The sequence below is a fragment of the Lates calcarifer genome, linkage group LG16_LG22 (assembly GCF_001640805.2).
Source record: "Lates calcarifer isolate ASB-BC8 linkage group LG16_LG22, TLL_Latcal_v3, whole genome shotgun sequence".
NCBI classification, from domain to species: domain Eukaryota; kingdom Metazoa; phylum Chordata; class Actinopteri; family Centropomidae; genus Lates; species Lates calcarifer.
The window spans coordinates 23,566,025-23,584,989 of NC_066848.1; the positions used below are offsets into that span (position 1 = coordinate 23,566,025).

Below are 18,965 nucleotides of genomic sequence, written 5' to 3' on the forward strand. Positions count from 1 at the left end.
AGTCATGTAAACGCTATGTGGCATTGCTGCACGCGCGCAAAATACGAGGTGCAAAACTAATGCCATTCAGTGATTTTATCCACTTAAGAGTGTGTAAGGGTTCTACTACTTTAAAACGTAATATATTCTGAACGGACAGTGGCTGTCTCTTGCAGGTACACTGTTAGGTTGAATGATGTGATAAACCGCAAGTACCATTCATTTGCCTGTTGCTTGTAAGCTGGTAATTTTCCACCAGCCACGAGTGGGAGTGGTTACATGATCATGAACGCACGGGGTTAGAAAAACGACCTGGAGGAGAATTCGTTTCCCGAATGGGCAACAGTGTCAAAGTCAGCGGTGGACGCCTTAAATATATAGTGTCAGTAGCACTAGAGACCAGAAATACATCAGCACTGTCTATATTTTGCCAATTGAGAGCCATATACAGAGTGCACCGCTGTCAATTGAGGATGCAAACATGACAGCGTTTTTTTCTTCTCTGTGGTCACGTGGTCCAGCGCGCTACTTGATGGAAAAATACTGGATTTGGTGTGTAGTAGAGACAGTACACAACCCAGTAAAGTCATTCAGGGAGGATTTTTCGAAGGGCGTTTGAGTCCTTACCCAGCAACACTGTCTACCACTCTTTATGTCTTTGCGACCCATAGAAACATGTGCATGTTATTTGATATAGTTTGGTTCTGAAAAGCCGCTTGTGCAAAGCCTCTTATTTCTGTTTTTGAAGCACATGTTGGTCATTTTAAGAGGAGCATTATAATAATTCAGTTTATAGCATATACTGTTATAGCCACAGTGCATAATATAATTAATTACATGGTAAGTGGATTTCTGATTGTAATGAAGAATCATACTCTGTTTGGGTAACATGCATGATGTCTCACAAAATTCTTAAAAGAAAGTCTTACCTAAAATCCTATTGATTTTATTGAAAAATAATTTTAGGAGCATACAATTTTCCATCACAAATGTAAGCTATCTGTCATCTCACATATATATCTGTGCACTGTTGGTGTCAGTGTCCTTGGATCAGCCTCACACCCCAGACAGTTGGCCTATATCCGAGCCTTTGTTATTAACAAACAAGATTTCAAAGCCTATTATCTATGTGTTGATTCATGAATGCCATTTGCTTTGCCCTCCATGCTGTCACATTCCTAGAAGCCTCTACCCAGCAAGAAGTGAAAGCACACACACATTACTAGACACAAACAGGTCAGCCCACTTTTTAGGAACCCAATGGTCCTGGAAAAAGCAGTGTCTGAAGTTCAAGTTCAGATATATAGAATGTGGGATTAGAGATGTTCACATAGGTTCATATAACTCTCTCTGTCCCATGACTCCTACTTCAACTGTTGCATCCATCATTTACATGTACTCTATACTCACAGTTATCTGCACTTGGGATTTTGACTGTATTATCACATTTGCAGACAAATACATTTGCAGGGTAGACTTCCAAAGTGTTCATTATTTTTCTTTATCGCATCCACAGTTTTAAGGTATATCTTTTAATATCCACACATTCAGTCTTATATGCCCAAACCCATATATTAATTGAACAAATAAACATTCACCTGTGTGTGTGTGTGTGTGTGTGTGTGTATCAGATGCAGTCAGTTGCATTGAAGTAGTAGTGATTTAAACATGCTTTACAAAGTTTACATCAGCCTGATGTAATTAAAAATAACAATGTGATACAGTGAAAATCTCATCATTTAATTCAGAGAGTGATTTTGTTCGCAAAAAGTCAACTGCCTTCAGGTCCCTCACTGTCAGCACAACTGAGCTTCTGTCTCTCTTAGTGCAGTGCTGGAATTTATTGTTAGACATGTGTGAAGTTTGGAGGTAAGCAACCTCAGCCAGGCGTAGGCTGGTTAAATCTTGTTCTGTCTGGTCGGGGCATGGTAGCCCATTTACATATATTATCATTGCACCACACTAGGGGGCTGACCTCCATGTGGCAATCAACTAAAACAACTTGTAATTTGTTGTGCTGGCTCATGCTGCTCTTGTCCCACTGCCTGAAATGCTCAGCCTTGCCATGTAAGCTTACAACAGGAAAAGGAGAAATGAAAACTGGTGCACAGTTTCAGAGATATTACACAACAATACCAATGTGACAACAAAAGTCGAGCTGTCATCAGATTTAGGTCTCCTGGGCGTCTCACAGTAATAATAATCATTTCATGTGCTTATACTTGTAGATAGTTGATGCAGGAAATAATATTTGTTAACACAGCAGACAGTGAGCTCTGCCTTTTGATTACCCTGCTACTCCAGTCCATGCTCCAGTCAGGACATTATATAAACAAATAACAGCGCCATCTTCTGCAACATAGGTGTTAAACATCACTGCATCTGATACATGATCCTGGAGCGCCCTCTGCTGGGGAAATGACACACATGTATTTACTGGAACTTTGAAAACCACACTAAAGCAAGATAATAAATTAAAAAGTGAACTATATTATGTAAAGGAAACATAAGTAAAATCCAGAATTCACATTTCTGTAATTTTATTCAGCTGTGGAAAAAAAAGGTTAACACAGACATGTCTTAGGATGTGTTGGCTCTGTATTTTGAGTTGAAAAGTGAGGGATTTTGCTCTTATTTTACATTTAAATCCAAAATTTCACTTTGATAAATATGTGTCCTTTTCTATATGTTAGTTGTCCACTTTTTCCAGTTGTGTATTACTGGTGTATTACTGATCTCTACATGCAGATCTACATGTATAATAAACTAACACATGCCCTGGAGACACAGTTATCATAAAACTGGATCTCATCTATTTCAAGTCCACAGGAAGGGTCATGTATCTCTATGACAGACTGAAACGTCAGTCCCCCCCCCACCTGCCACTTTTTGAATTCTAATTCTTAGGACCTGTCCACTGGATAGAGAATTCTTAAACAAGACACTTGGCTTCTATTGAAAGTATGCATTTACTTGGATCACAGTGTTAGGAAATATCTTCAGTTGAATCAGCTTGAACCTGTTAAAATGTTTAGATTTGAAACTGAAAAGTTTTCATTTTTATCACAAGCATAGCATTCAGTTATATTTGATAAGCTTATCAATTCATTTATTACTAAATGATATTTTCCCACATATGCTTTGGAAAGTAGGCCTGAAGGCCAACAGTGGTTTAGCTTTGTATCCATCAAAATATTATTAAGTGGATGCACTATTTTTGTAAGAGATAATAAGGTTAGGAGAAGGACAAGTAGGATTAGTGAAATTTAATAAGGTCAGTAGTGAAGTCAGTACACTTTAAAGTTATAATTAAAATTTCAGTCTCTGTTGATTTGGCAGGAGCAAATAGAGTTACATATTACAGCGAACACTCAAAGAACAGTTGCTATGTCAGAAATATAACTGATGTATTTGTTTAACACTAGAAAACTCATGTTGTATGTGTGTGTAAGTAAATAAATTGAATGCAGGATGGGAATGTGGACTCTGCCACTAATGCTGAAAACTACTGAACAGAAAGGTATTTGAAGAATGTCAATACATTGGATAGTCCAGACAAAAGAGTATAAAATGGGGTTTGACTTAATTTAATGAAAATCTTCTTCTGCAGTGGACAGCTAATACAGCAGCCTTTAAAATCTTTTTTTAAATGCATGTTTTAGAATTTTTATTTTATTTTATTGTGTTAATGGAGTTATGAGTTTCTATGTTTCCTGGTTTGATATGGATAAACTAATACTACTTCCCATCACTGAAGTCAGCTTTATGCTGCACTTCTGCACATCAACCACTAGATAGACCTTTAGTTCCACTGAAGTAAGTTTCAGATATATTATAACTAACTCCCCTGGACATAATACATTGTTTGGCAAGTACACATAGGCAAGTAGTTGGGTCTTTGACTTCTGGGGTCTCACCTCTCTTTTCATTTTAACATCCAGGTGAAAACAACTGAAAGATATAAAAAGTAAGCACACTCTCATTTGCCTACACGACATGTAGCCTACTGGTCACATTTCTAATTCTTCCATATAGCTTTAATTGCTTGCTCTTTTATATGCCTACTTCAAACTGAAACCGTTTACTGGCTAAAAACTGAAGCCATTCAGCAGGTTGTAGTCTTAGTTCCACAAATATCTCAAAGCAGCTCTGGGGGCAGAAATAAACCCACTGATTGCATTAATCCTCACTGGGCAGAGCTGAAGATTTTTTTTTCTGGCCCATAACCTCAGGGCACGTTCACACCAAGCGTGTGTGTGTGGAATGGTTTATTCCTTGTTGTTTATTCCTTTGACACGATTAATTCCATCAGGTGAGAGCATTTGAAATAACGTAGCAGCAAATAACAAACACAGTAAGACATCTGAAAATGGGAGTCTCAGCTCTCCTCCAACAGAACTGTGTTACTGCTCATCACAAAGGTGACAGCAAACTGAATAAGCTGGAAACAAGCCCAATACATCCTATTTGGACTTGTAGTTTGTTTCTATATGGCATTAGTATTTGTGTTTTTATAATCCATTTTTCATTGAAATGCTGAACATCCTGACTGTCTGTCTCATGTTCTCCCCATGTTTGTTTATCTTATTTAACTTTCTGCTCTCATCTCTCATTCTCTTTCATGTCACCTGTCATTGACTTTTATCTTCATAATATTTCCTGAATGCCTGTTCCCAATCCTCCTTTGACTGATATGGCTTCTTGAAGCATGGTTTAGGGATTTCAATTTGGACTAGCTCCAGATTACCTGATAGGCAAGATTATTTTTTCACTCATTTAAAGGGACACTACAGGAATCTATTATTGCACTTTGGTGAAGTTCCCCTTTAACTCTGATCACTGTCCTGCATCAAATATGGTAATGCTTTCAAGTTAACAGTAGTGAAGTAAAACAGTGGACCTTACGAACAACATAGGTCAACACAGGCTTTTAGGTCATGTCATATCATTGAATCATAAATAATAAAAACTCTTTTTAGGAATATAACCAGCACAGAATTTTGTCAGTTAAATCAGATTTTACTGTTCAATAAGAAGATTTGACTATTCCTTTTTTTTTCTTTTCTTGCATACAGACCAACTGTCGATCAGAAATCCATTTCCAGAAGTTTCATTCATTGACAACATCGCATTTCCTAACAATCAGAAAAAGTAAAAGTTACCATCTTGGTCATAGCTCAGTTATGCAATCCTACCACACCTTGGAGTGTCTTTCCTGTTGGGCTGCTGACAGTGCTATCAATCAGACACCAGAGCTGAGAGTACTGGAGCGGCTAACACACTGAGCCGTCTGGTGTTGCTCTGCCCTCTATCACTGTCTCTGCTTCTGAGGTTCAGTGGACAATTGTCCCTTGTCTTTTAGTGACAGCACACCACACTCACTGAAAATATTGGAGAAAGATCTCTTATTAATTTGAAGTACAGTGTAAATTCTGGAGTAAGTGGTAATATAATATAAAGACTTGCTCACTCTGTTTTTACCATTATATTCTCAACAACCACATTCAGTGGTTTGTCCCTACCCTCTGATGACCCATGGGAGCATCTCCTAAATTGTGCCCCTACAGTGGCAGGCACCACCTTTGCTGTCATAGTTACAATAATAAACACATGGAGTGTGCCGGCGGAGGCATACTGGACCTTCGCTGTCATGTTTACAATGATAAACACACAGTTAAGCTTGTGGAACCTTGGTTCAGTTAGACTTGGGCACGAAAAGAACTTAGTTACGTGTAGGAAAAGATTGTGGTTTGGGTTACTGGGGTACTTTATCACCGTTAGAGGACTTTCATTGTCACTTAAGATTGTGGAATGGTCATGATTAAAAGAAAGGATTATGATGGTTGGTTTCAAATAGGAAACAAACAGCAACTGTGGGTCATAATAAGCTGCTTGCACAGACGTCCTTTAGGGTTATTTTAAAGGGGAGGACAGTATTTATATTATCATCAGTGAAAACAATTTTTGAAGATATTAAAATGACACTGAAATAGTCCCAGGGCAATAATGTGCTGTAGGCTGTTACTGACACTCTTATTTCCTACTGTCTTTGTACTGTGCATTCATTAAGCACAACTTATTTGGTAAAATACCATATATCTTATGGTAGAAAACACTATAATCACAATATAAACTCAAATAACAGGTTAAGTTCAATTCTGGTGAACTGTAAGAATGTAGCTGATAAGCTACCATCACCACTGAGTTGTATTTAACCTTCACTGTTCCACAAAAGAGGAGTGGATTTTCAGAAAGTTATGAGAATTGATGGTAGAAATCTTTTGAATGAAGTGTGTGAACATATCCCATATTTTACACTCCTCCAGTGTTTCATTTGAAGTTTTGATATCCATAAGATATATTTGTGGATTTAAGTACCAAAAAGCATTTCAGTAGAGTTTTATATTTCCTCTCTGATGTTGAAACCTCTCTCTGGAGCTGAAGCAAGAACAAATCATTCTATCAGTCTCTGAGCCTCTCTTCTGATTGGCTGACTGTGAATGACACACTGACAAGCCAACCACAGGAAACAGATTGTAGCTTACTGTAGCTTTGTAAAACTCACCAATAATTGCAAATGGTGATGGTCACCGCTGAGTAAAATGTTTAGCAGTCAGTGCTGAAATGAGCTCAGCTGACCTAAATGCTTTGGTAGAACATGGGAGTTGTTTGTCTGCCGCTGCCTCAGTTACTTAGTGTTATTGTGTGACTTTGAGTGGTGGAAGAAGTATTCAGATCCTTTACATAAATAAAAGTACTGCAAAATAACACAAACTAACTAACTGATTGTTGCAGAGGTATTCCAGTAACTTGCATATTCTGCTTTGTAAAATTACTTTTTGTAGTCTGGTAGCAATATATGATGATGATTCTGGTAAAACAAAAAGGATCTTACTTTTTAATAAAAAGGTCTCTCTCTGTAATGTTGTCAGACACTTATAAAAACAATCTGACTCTCTCAGTGGCAAAAACAAGCACTTAAGTAAATGCACTTTGATGTGGACAATTCCCTGTTGGATTATAAATATGGGAAAATAAGGCCCAGGTTCAAAAATACCTGACTTACCCTTTAAGATCAGGCAGGTATCCTCTTAATTTCCTTTTATTACAGTTTATAATGTTCTTTAGTGGTGAATATGCTTTAACAAACCTACTTGCTGTTATCAAATCAAATTGTTAAAAACTAATTGCCACCATGGTTGACTTTGAGCCACTGCGCCCCCTGAGGGTCTGGGTGAAAACTCCCCATCTGAATCAGTTTAGGTTATGATCTTTCTATAAACAAGGAGAAAGTTTCTGTGAAGGAGAGTTAGTTGTGGTGAGTTTGACAAATAGCATGCAATCAATCAAACTACCTTATAACTATCATATCATAGCCTCTCCCCACGCCTGTTTCCACATCTGCCTATCTACCATCTGCTCTGCAGCTACTTCAATAATAGCTTGCAGCTGCAAAGAAAGGAGGGGAAGAGGGGGGTTGTGTGTGGAAGGAAAAACTCAGAGGCGAGGGGTAAAGGGAGGGCAGGCGGGCGGGGGTGCGAGGAGGGAGGAAGGAGGAAGGAGGAAGGAGGGGGCGGTGAAAGCAGAGCTGTGATGCAGACAGCGAATCACATGAGCAGGGATCTGTTTACAAACTGAGAGCTGAAGACGAGAAGTGGAGAGGGGAGAGACGAGGAAGAAGAGAGGAGGAGAGTGAATGAGAGAAGAAAATACAGGAGAGGAGAGGAGAGCCTGGATCTGAATTAACATTAGCCGCATTGTCTTCCTGTGTTTTATACCTCCCTGTGCTGTGTGCTCAGAGCAGGAAGGCAGGGGTAGAGATGAGGAGCTGCCTTCCACAGGAACACCACTGAGGCTGCCTGCCTGCCTGGCTGCCTGGTTGGCTGGCTGTGCTGCCGGGGAACCCATCCATGTCCTTCCTTTTGTCTCTCCATAATTGGCCACGGCAGGTTTTCATCAGCCTGAGAGGAGGAAAGCGACATGGAGATCTAAAAGGAGAGGGAAGAGGAAAAGGAGGAAAGGAAGAGAGAAGAGAAAAGAAAATAAAGAAGGGAGGGAGAGCCTCGTGACAATGTTTTGAAAAGGAGACAAAGGAAAAAAGCAGGGAGTGTGCACGGCCAGAGGTTCATAACCAGAGTGCTGGGTGGGATTTGGAAGTACATTTCCTCGTATTATCAGTGACATTGGTGTCTTTTTATCCACAGCGCTCACAGGTTTATCTCCAAGACTGGTTTCTTTGTCATGCAGGACGGAGGACACAAAGAAACACTCAGATTTCTTTCTCTGACATATTTACAGTTGTCTGGGAGTCTAAATCTCAATTAATGTGGATGTTTGCATCATATTATTTGATAGTAAATCATCACTGCTGACTGAATAATCACTGTTCGATTGAGCAGATGTCTTCTTGAGGAACTGGGAGTCTCTAATCAGGTCTGCTTACTCCAGACCACAAGGATTTAACTCACTGCACATCCTCGCTATCAACAATCAGGGTTAAACTAGTCTGAACTCAAAAGGCAGTGGACATAAAAGTCACAACTGATCCTTTTCATTTCCAGAAACACATTTCAGAAAATTTGTGGAAACTAGAGTTTGTGATATTGAAGAGGTCGCGACCCCTGCAGCTCTCTGGCTTTGTCGTCCGAGCATCTGCATATTTGATGCACTCTGTCCAATGGTGTAACGGTAAGTGCCGGTTGTACAAGCTTTTTGTAAGTTCAGTGTTTTCTATGTGGAAATACTACATTTAAAAGGGTTAGACTAGAATTAGCTAAATGACTAAATAACATTGGTGAGGTTAGCACTGTCAGATATTTCCTACTATTTGAATGAATATTACCAAATTCTGCAACACATTTTGTCATTATTAAGATATTTTAAAAAGTAATACCACTGCTACAGCTGTGTCTCAGCAACCAGTTTACACATTACTAAAGCCTTTGCCTGCTAAGACAGCTCTTAATTTAGTGGTTTGAAACTAGCTAGATACTAGGATCTTCAGGACCTTACACATTAACTTATACATGGATTTATGAATATCTGGCGCAAACCATTCCTAATATTATAACATGATCTATAAGAACCATGATCACACATTATTATATGATTTACCACTAACATGACAAAAATATGACCTCAAACATTATTCGAACAATACAAAAGGGAGAACCTTTGTTTCCAGCCAAAACACAGAAAACTAAAGCTACTATTCCTGTTTACCAGCGCTCAGGTACAGTCCTGTCCACACTGCATGCATTTGCACAGTGGCCTACCTTTTAGTGCTCCACTATCAATGATTCACTAACATCGTGCTAAGATTACAGCTGTCTACTTCTTTAGCCAAATCTCCTGTTAAATTCTACCTAAACCCCCCCCCTCACTGTACACAGAGACTGCACCCTACTGCCATGACCACTGACCATTAGAAAATGACCTTTGAACCAGGAGGTCACCATCACAGTATAAGTTCTGGCACTTGATTTGAAGAAAGAGCTAACTGCTGCAGTTGAAGGCTGACTTGCGTTATGTAGAATGAAAAGTGCCATGTTCAAGCCCCTCGGGCTGAATGCACTTCATTCTCTCCAAGCCCAAGCTCAAGCAAGTAACCACTTTTAGGCCAAGAGGCAAGTGGAACACATTCCTGTGTGACGCAAGGATGGTTGTAAAAGTTCACATCAAAGTACTATGCAGTGTGGAGAGGCGCTTTTGCTGTGGGATCTATGAATTTTGTAAATATGTGTAAAGGATTCTCTAGTGGTAAAGCCAGTGAGCATCATGAGGACACTGAAACTCTGTCACCTCCCTTAGTAGACCCTGTTTTACAAAGATTGATAAGGATATATGACATAAACACTTTACAACCATAAAAAAAACACAGCAAGAAAGAAATGTCAAGTTATTTCCTCACCACAGTTTTCTCCCTTTCGCTCTATTTTTTACTCACTTCTTCTCACTTCTACACATGCACTCATATCTCGACTTTCACTCCAGCTTAAAAATTTGTGCAGCTCTAGAATCTCTACAGTGTAAGCAGTATTACATTGCAGTTTGAAACGAGAAGCGGCCACAGACACGGTGTGGAACCTGTGTGCCAGGCCTTACTAGTTACACAGATACGTCCACACACATGCACCTCCTATTATCCAACCCCACATCCTCGTCTGGGATTGACAGACAAGGTGATGTATGATGGGATATGTTTGTCATGACAACCTGCTTGAGCCATGGAAACACACTGGAAAGGCTCTGATGGAGCTGGGTGGTTAACATCCCACCACGGGGACACAAAGATTACAGAAAATACCTGCAACTTTTAATGGAAAACATGTTGCAAACATGTTAACAGCTGCTTAGCTACATATTCAGTTTACAGGAAACAATATCAGCTTTAGTACTCAATAAATGTGCTAGCTTTTTTAGCCTCAACCAACTCCTGAGGGTAAATATCTGGCTCTTTATCTGCTAAATGTTTTACTACGTTCACCAGCTGGTTGCTACCTTTGTTTGGTGCTGGACAGGCACTAGAGCATGCAGTGGGTCTATGGCCCCCAACTTTACTGTTCTGGTTTACTCTCACCACTCTCCTTAGCCGTGTTTCCGATTATAGCAGCTCTCCAAAACAGTAAAGTTGTGGGTCATAAAACCAGAACAATGAGCTCAGATGGTCGGATGCTCTGCACAGCTTGGCTGATCATCCTGCTGATCACTCTCTGTGTGCTTATTACTAAAAGTTTCACATTAATAAAATACTGATGTACAATTTTTGATTAGTGCATCTTTAACCTAAACCTAAACCTAATTCTTACCATATAAATTAAATTGAAAGCAATGTGAGTGGACTATCAGGTTAGAGACAGGGGAAACAACATCATTCAGAAAGACATAAAACATGGACCAACGTCACTAAGGGTTTTATTTTCATTTCATTCATTTTTAAGTATTTATGCTAATATCTTCTGTCTGTGCACCAGACAATGTGCGAAGAAGAATGCATTCTTAATTGATGATTTCTGCTAGGATTTTAAAGGCCACATAATGTAGGCTACAATCCTAACAGCTGAAAGACCTCACTGTGGCTTTGTTCACCTGCTGGCTTTTCATGTATAAAATGACATTTTCTTACATTTTCAACATACATTTGAAAACATGACGTGTATTTGCATTATTACCAACAGTAGGCTATATTCACGACTGCCTTGTTCTTTGTGTGAAGACAAAGCTGACTCAGATGGACAAAGTTGGATTAGACTTGCATTCGGACCAATACCAACCTTTCATGAAAATATTACAATATGACACAATGGACATGGTACAGTTAAAAACTAGCTGTATTTATAATTATATAAGTGAACTTTGAATTGATTTGCTGACGCACAAGTGTGCATTAATATTTGTATTGATATAAATACATATTGAATGGATACTTCAGAAGCTTTTAACCCCTGACAAGAATAAAAAACTGGGGAAATACTGCATTTTCTTACTGTGGAATCATCTGTGACAGCTGTGATACTGAGGTGGTGCTGGTGTAACCTCAATACATAGAAGTACTTTTCTCTTCCTTGCAGCCCAACCATGTTGTTTTTCCTGTAATTATACAATTTTATATATCCTGACCCCTCAGGGTGCCTGTGTGACCTTCGATTGAAGAACTCCAACCCCTACTGCAGAATGACATCTGAAGTGCTCTTCCACCTGCCCCTCAACATCTACATCATCATCCTGGGCATTGGCCTCTTCATCCTCATGCTCAGCCTCATCTTCTGCTGCTACCTGTTCAGGTACAAGACAACTCCTGAACTCCTGCACATGTTTTATTATATAACTAACATCTATTACCTACATATACCTACAAAGATTTACTTAAACCTATGACATATGACTTTAACTGTACCTGCATTTTATTAGCTATAAGCATACAGCAAACTCACTAACCAACGGCTTAATCAGAAAATAGCACAAAGGCAAGTTTATACCCTCGAGTCACTGGTAAAATATATTTTCTACCCTCAACACAAAACAAAACCTAAGTCAATGGTCTCGGTTTTCTAGCAGTAAAAGAATAATTCAGTCTTAGCCAGACTTGCCAGATGGCATCATTTGGTATCATTTGGCTTTCACATGAGATGGTTGGTATCAGTCACAGTCCAACCGAAACCACCTAACTTGTTAACAGATGGTAACTTGTATACTCTGAGAAATCTCCTTAAAACTCTTAACAGACTGGGTTTTAAAACTGTAATTAACTGTACTCAGTTGATTCAGGTAATCTGTCAGTGCTTTGTATTACAAATGGTAAATGTAAATGACTCTACTTTTATACTTTCTAGTCTTTTTAACCGCTCAAAGCGCTTCACATTACAGATCACATTCACCCCATTCACACATTCATACAGCACTTGTTCTATACAATAGTGCTTTCTAGCACAGACACACACATTCGCACGCCAATGACACACAGTATCAGTATCAGTATATCTGCGGCACGCAGACTGGAGGAGCCAGGAATCGAACCACCGACCTTCTGATTGGTGGGCGACTGCTCTACCTGCTCTACCTCCTGTGCCACAGGAGCCTGTACCTCCATGTATCCACATCCATGGATACATGGATGTATAGTACATTGTCTGCTGTTTGACAAACCATAAAAGTTTAGGTCAGTGTGGTGCTGTTGACAGGATTCTAGAAAAACACATGTATCCTTACTGAGGATTTTATGCTTTGACAATGTTAGCCAGTTATTTGAAAAATCCATGTAAAGAGTATGTAAAGTTGGGTTAACAGACAGGTATTGGGTTAAAAAACATCGTCTGAGACTGGTGGTGATGTGGCTCTAGAGTTTGATTTGATTTCACGATTTAGATTTTTTAGCCTTATCTCCAATACTTGAATTGAAAGAAAGGCTATGTTTGCACAGTCAAATATGTCTAAATGGACTGATGACAATACATTTCATCAGTCATGTTGGTGTTTTTTTCTGCTGGCAGAGGAGTAGATCAAACAGATACCTTTAAGACAAAGGTTCCAAAGGAGACCTTTAATTCAGTGATTCTTAAAGATGTTTCAAACCTCTCAAATGGTGCATATCTCAATAGGAATTAACATTTTCATGAGTTCACTGAACCCAAAATGATGGTAATCTTTTTATGCTTTTAACAATATATGATCAACTTGATAAAAAGAATTTCAGAGTTCAGAGTTCTTGTGCACAGTTACAGATCTAGTCACAATGAGCATAGACGCACAGGCTGTTACTTGCATTGTGTGAATTCCAGGACTTCAGCTGATTCATACAGCATGACAAAACATGTCCTGATGAAGCCTGATGCTACCAGGCACATTATACAAATTTTCTCTAAATTCCAGTATGACAGGTTTTTCTTTTTTTTGTGCTTTACAGACTGAGGCGTCAAGGTGCAAGAGAACAGTACGGCTACAATGAGGTAATATTAAAGACATTTACATTTGGACTAGTAATTGTAATTCTCACTGCATCATTTGCTTTTCATTCTTCAACTATATGAATTTTGTGACAAATCCATTCTTGTCAACAGGTTGTTTTGAAAGGAGCGGGGAAGAAACTGAGCCTTCTTGGTGTAAGTTGAACACAGATTGACTGGGATGGAAGAGAAGTAGAGCTGAGCCATGCTAACTGGCTATTGGGACAAAATGAATGTGGAAAATATACTTAACGGTTTGGTGACGCAAGCGTTAAAAATTTAGCAACATGACACAGTGATTATTTCCAGCAGCAAATTAACTGCTGTAACAAGTTACAGTAACTCTGACATTTGTTTGAAAAACAGGAAGTGTGTATGTTTCTTGGACAGGAAGTAATGTGGATGGGGGGACTACTCACAGCTTACAACAAACTGTAAACTATGTCAGTGGCAGTGATCTAGTTTGACATGTTGGTATACATTTTGGTGTCATCAGGGGTACATTTATTTCTCATATACCAAATGCAAAAACCTATTGTCAAGATTGGTTGTACCTACTGCACATTCTTAGTATAAATAAGGGGTTATGGCAGTGATGTGATTATTGCAATGTAGTCATGGACATTTACAATCATTGATCATTGGTGATCATTTTCACCTTGAATTACACAGTAGTAGTTCATGAGAACAGTTAAACTGACAGGTGTGTTGGTGTTGAACTGATTTCCTAATCTCACTCCCTGTTTTCAGCAAACATGCGCAGTGTGTTTAGAAGAGTTTCGCAGCAGGGACGAGCTTGGAGTGTGCCCATGTTCCCATGCTTTTCACAAGAAGTAAGTTCTACAACCATGCCTGGTAATCAAACTCTCATGAGCTCACTCCACATTTGTGAACATGCCAAACTGTATTTAAAAGTCACAGTCAAATTAAAAAAAAAAAAAAACAAACACCTCTCTCATAAATTGGTGATTATATTGATTATTCTATTGACTCATACGTGATATGTGAGACTGTGGATGCAAACAGTCTTCAGTTGAAATGATGTGGAACAGCACTTTTGGACCAGCCATTGTGTCTGCAAATCTGTTGTCAGTGGCACCATGGGCCTAAAACCTACATTATTCTGACCTTCTTAAAGTACAAAAATCTTGACTAACCAGTTCTTTTTCAGGGTGCCCTAGAGAAACTTATGAGCAAATTCCAGACTACATATGTCTGTACAAGTGTGAACATGAGTACGCTTTATGCAGCTGAGACCTGTTTTCGCCCCGCAGCATAGGTGTGACAATAACAGCAGTGCTTTTAGACCAGTTTACTTTTCTTTCTGACTGATATTTATCTATCTGTATCACCAGTACCTGTGAACTGTGTAAATATCCTCTATCTCTGTCTGTTCAGTCCTGTTTTACAACTATTAATTAAGCTGTGGGTGTTAGATCTGTGCATGCGTACTGTTAGAGATTCTGTTCCCTGTCTTGATTCCTTAAATTGCCACCATTTCTACCTCTGCATATGTGACAAAACATGATAATATGTCTCTCATCTTGCTACTTTTCCCAGGTGTTTGCTAAAATGGTTAGAAATCCGCAGCGTCTGCCCTATGTGCAACAAGCCCATTTGTCGCCTCCAGCCTGACCCCCCACAAGCACCCGAGCAGCCACAGAGTCTCCTGGAGGTCTGAGAGGGGAACGTCTGTCCAGCAGCACCTCACGCTCTCCACTCAGTTGACACCTGTCACCACAGAGGGTCCTGTTGCACAGTCCAACAGTAACATTTTCTGAGGCAGAGCTACTCTGGCAGTAGAAATTTTAGAAACTGTAAGTACCAAGCCAAAGAACCTACCTGGCAAACTATGTGGAGATGGGGATTGTAACACTGACACAGAGGTGGTAATGGTGATGACTTTTCACTAATACTTGATATGGTATTCATGATAGTGGATAAAGACTCACTATCAAACCTAGATACTGCAATTTTCAGTACAAACCTAGGTTGTCCATGTGCCTTAAAGCTGCAGATCCTCTGAAGGCCACTAAAATCACATTCAGACTGGGTTATAAAATTGGCTGTCAGCTAGCTAACTCCACTTTATATGTGTGTATTGGTAGGAATCTTAAGATTTATTAAGAGAGTAAGGAGGGCTGTGTTTGCTCAACCTACACATAACGAAGGCTTTCTCTCAATCATAGGGGTCACACCACAGATCATAAAACTATATATTTTCTCATCTAATTCTTTATGTAGCAAATGCACTTCTGCTTGTCTTTTTCAGTGGGCTTAAGTTTAATGTTAATTACAGTAGCCTAAAGGAAAACTATGGTTCTTTGGCTTCAACCACTGACCTTCCTTCCATCATGTAGAAATGTTGGTGCAATTAAAAAGGTCTGTGACAGCAACACAAAATCACCAAGGGTTTAGCATTTACCATCATCATCAAAATCACAGCATCATCAGCAAGCAGTGTATTTTATCATCCAACTGTGGAGATACCAGCTAACTGTCACTAGTGAATGCAGTGGCAAGAAACGTTTGTAAACCTTATGGAATGACCTGGTTTTCTGCATTAATTGTTCAGAAAATGTGATCTGATCGTCATTTAAATCACAAGTACAGACAAACAGCATGCTTAAGGTAATATCACACTCAATTATAACCATGTGTTTCTGTAGTGAACACACTGGTCGAACCTCAGCAGCAGTAACCTCAAACAAGCTCTTCTGGTAGCTGAGGATCAGACCTACACAAAGTTCAGAAGGAATTTTGGACCAGGAAATCTGCTGTGAACAGCTGTTTCAGCTCATTCCACAGCATCTCTTTGGTCTAGGCTCTGATTCCAACAGGCAAAGTTTCTTTGTTTGACTTCAGTCTGTACTAGATTTACTTCACTGTTTAGGGTCATTGTCCTGCTGCATCACCCAGCCTCCACTGAGTTTCAGCTGGCAGACAACCATTATGACATTAGAATTCATGATTGCAATTAAGATGAAGGTCTGAGCACCTGTTAAAAACAGATTTGTTTTACATTCAATGAAGGTAATTCCAAGGGATTCTCTTACTTTTTCTTGCCACTGTATTCAAGGAGTAAGTCAGATAAGCTTTAGAAAGGGTTCATCTATGTCACCCAGTTATGTTGGGCCCACAGCATTTTGAGGATGGTGATGTGTAGTGCCACTTCTCAACTCAACTAATGAGATTATTTCTGCCTCCAGAGCAGCTCTGCCTCTGAGAAATGTTTGTATGACAGCTTTTTTTTTTCAGTTTGCCCCATAATTATGTGCAGCTCCTCATGAATATGATGTGTCATGGTCTTGAGCCACAACTTAATAACCTGGAGCTTGGAGGGAGGAAGATTCAACCACCAGAAAACACCAGCTTTGAAGATACCAGATGCTCCTTTGGTGCACAGATGCTCCAGATTTGATGGCAAATAGAGAGACTGTAGGGAAAGATGTGCAGTTGAGGAAAAGAGGACTTTTACAGTCAAAATAAGTCCTGTTTAAATGAGCAAAACAGGACAATTGTAAACTAACGAGATACAGGTGTGTGTGTAATTTGGCTGCCATCTTCAGCTCCATCAGACAGTGTGTTGCCAAGATGAATGAAGGTAGTGAGGCCCTAAACGGCAAGACAGTCGAGTCATATGGGATTTGATAGAAAAGACAACTACATGCTGTCACATGCCTACTCAGCTACAATTAAAAGTCCGCAGTGACTCAACCACTGAAATAACACACATATAAAGATATAAATGGTTTTTAAGTTATTTTTGAGGAACTGTTTTGTATCATGACTGGACTTCAATAAAGGGTATAGTATGTCAGCTAAAACACTTTGACTGTCATTTGTCAAATAGTTGGAAGTCATCAGTGCCAGTGAGACAGACCTGAACCTCATCCTTCTTCAGTGGAACCTTAGCTCCAGAGGTCTGAGAACTGCCCTGCACTGTAGTGATATAAATAGACACACTGCACTGATATGAGGAGCCTGTTTGAGCTGCCTTCCTGTCTGAGTGAGGTGCCCCATGAACATCCTTCTCTGTGTGTACCATGTTATATACTGAGTACTGTGTAAACTGTAAATGCTTTTACATTTTCTGATTCAGAAAAAAAAATATATATATATAACCAGTGTTTTGATGAGGTCATTTGGATCTAAGTCTTTTTTCTAGTTTTGCTACATGTTGATACTTAAAGCTGTTTATTTGTACATTGTCATTATTTTATATGGAGAAGTTTCACCGTTGTGCTGTCGGTGCTCTGTCTTTGTTTTAGGCAGGTTGGACTTGGTTGATCTTACCAAATGTGTGTGTATGTGACTGAGTATGTATAGTATAATACAATATTATCACCTACTTCTATTATATACATGTGCCCAACACAAAAAGTCTGCATATGTAAATTAAACAAATAGGTTGTTGTGGTTTTTAAATGAAATTTGTCTGCCTCTAGTGATGGCACTGTTGGTCTGCTGGTCGGTCAGTCTGTTGGTCCTCCACTTTGATAAAATAGCGCTGCAATTATTGGGTTGCCATGAAATGTTGCAATGTCAATATTCATGTAATTCAATCTTCTGCTTGGAAACCTTAGGTCCTGACATTCACCTGGATTTTACTTGACACATACCACCAACCTAAACATTGTTGCAGATGAAGCACAACCCCACCATGCCAACAGCACTCCTTGCTCAGGCCCAATCTGATCGAGCATCTGTGGGACCTGCCTAATCTTGTGTAGGTCCCACTTGAGGACAAGGAACCTCTGGAGGTATCCTGTGATGTCTGGCAACAAGGCATTGGCATCTTTTAGGTCCTGTGGGTTATGGGGTGGGGCCTCCATGGGTTGGGCTTGCTCTGGCATATCCCACAGATGCTGAGTCAGATTGGGATCTGGGGAGGTGGTTCTGTCTGCAACAATGTTTCGGTGGGTGGTACGTGTCAAGTAGCATCCAGATGAATGTCAGAACATTGCACTGTAATGAAACAATCAGTGTTATTTACCTCACCTGTCAGTGGTTTTAATGTTGTGGCTGATTGGTGAACAACCAAAATGCTGTTCTTCCAGAGACCTGGATCTTTAGACCTATTTGTGAAAATCTGCATAAACTCTCTGAAGATATATACAGACCCTGAGAGAATCCAAAAGCAAAGTTGAGTCTGAACTTCAAACTTCTCTCTTCCTGTGAATTTCCAGTAATCCACCCCCAAAAAATACTTTACTGTGGTCCTGAGCTTACCACTTAAATTAATCATGAATTCCCATTTTATTCCATCTAATTCTCTTGAGGACTTTCCTCATTTCCATGAAGCAAAGTTCAACAAAATGAATTGCTGAGAACATCAGTAGCAGGTTAATTGTTCAAAAATATGGCCTCTGGTCTCCTATGGAGTCCCTTCATGATGCCAGTAGAACAAGTAGATACAAAGTGATCATGCGGGTATGCAGATGCACATGGCTGCAAAAATGTGCACCACACACAAACACAGACAGCACTAAAGCATTACACACAGTGAACAGATGTCTGGAATTCCCATGTTCAGACATGACA

At 39.5% G+C, this 18,965-nt stretch overlaps 1 protein-coding gene across 2 annotated transcripts; it reads left to right on the plus strand.

Annotated features, from left to right (window-relative positions):
- The first annotated feature begins 7,567 nt into the window (after positions 1–7,567).
- LOC108895728 (RING finger protein 122) lies at positions 7,568–17,248 on the plus strand. Of its 2 annotated transcripts, XR_007814785.1 has the most exons (7): positions 7,568–8,667; positions 11,606–11,762; positions 13,382–13,424; positions 13,536–13,577; positions 14,172–14,254; positions 14,982–15,238; positions 16,680–17,248. XR_007814785.1 is itself a non-coding variant. In XM_018694625.2 (6 exons), exons 1-6 carry the CDS (start codon positions 8,643–8,645, stop codon positions 15,100–15,102), a joined length of 471 nt encoding a protein of 156 aa, XP_018550141.1. In that variant the 5' UTR covers positions 7,568–8,642; the 3' UTR covers positions 15,103–17,248. The 2 variants fall into 2 exon arrangements, 1 of the variants encoding a protein (XP_018550141.1); XM_018694625.2 differs by having other exon boundaries at positions 14,982–17,248.
- Positions 17,249–18,965: the final 1,717 nt, after the last annotated feature.

Coding starts and splice junctions, on each gene's coding strand:
- LOC108895728 (XM_018694625.2), top strand. CDS start 8,643: ATGCACTCTGTCCAATGGTGTAACG. Junction 13,425..13,535: donor AACAGTACGGCTACAATGAG/GTAATATTAAAG, acceptor TCTTGTCAACAG/GTTGTTTTGAAAGGAGCGGG. Junction 13,578..14,171: donor AGAAACTGAGCCTTCTTGGT/GTAAGTTGAACA, acceptor CCCTGTTTTCAG/CAAACATGCGCAGTGTGTTT.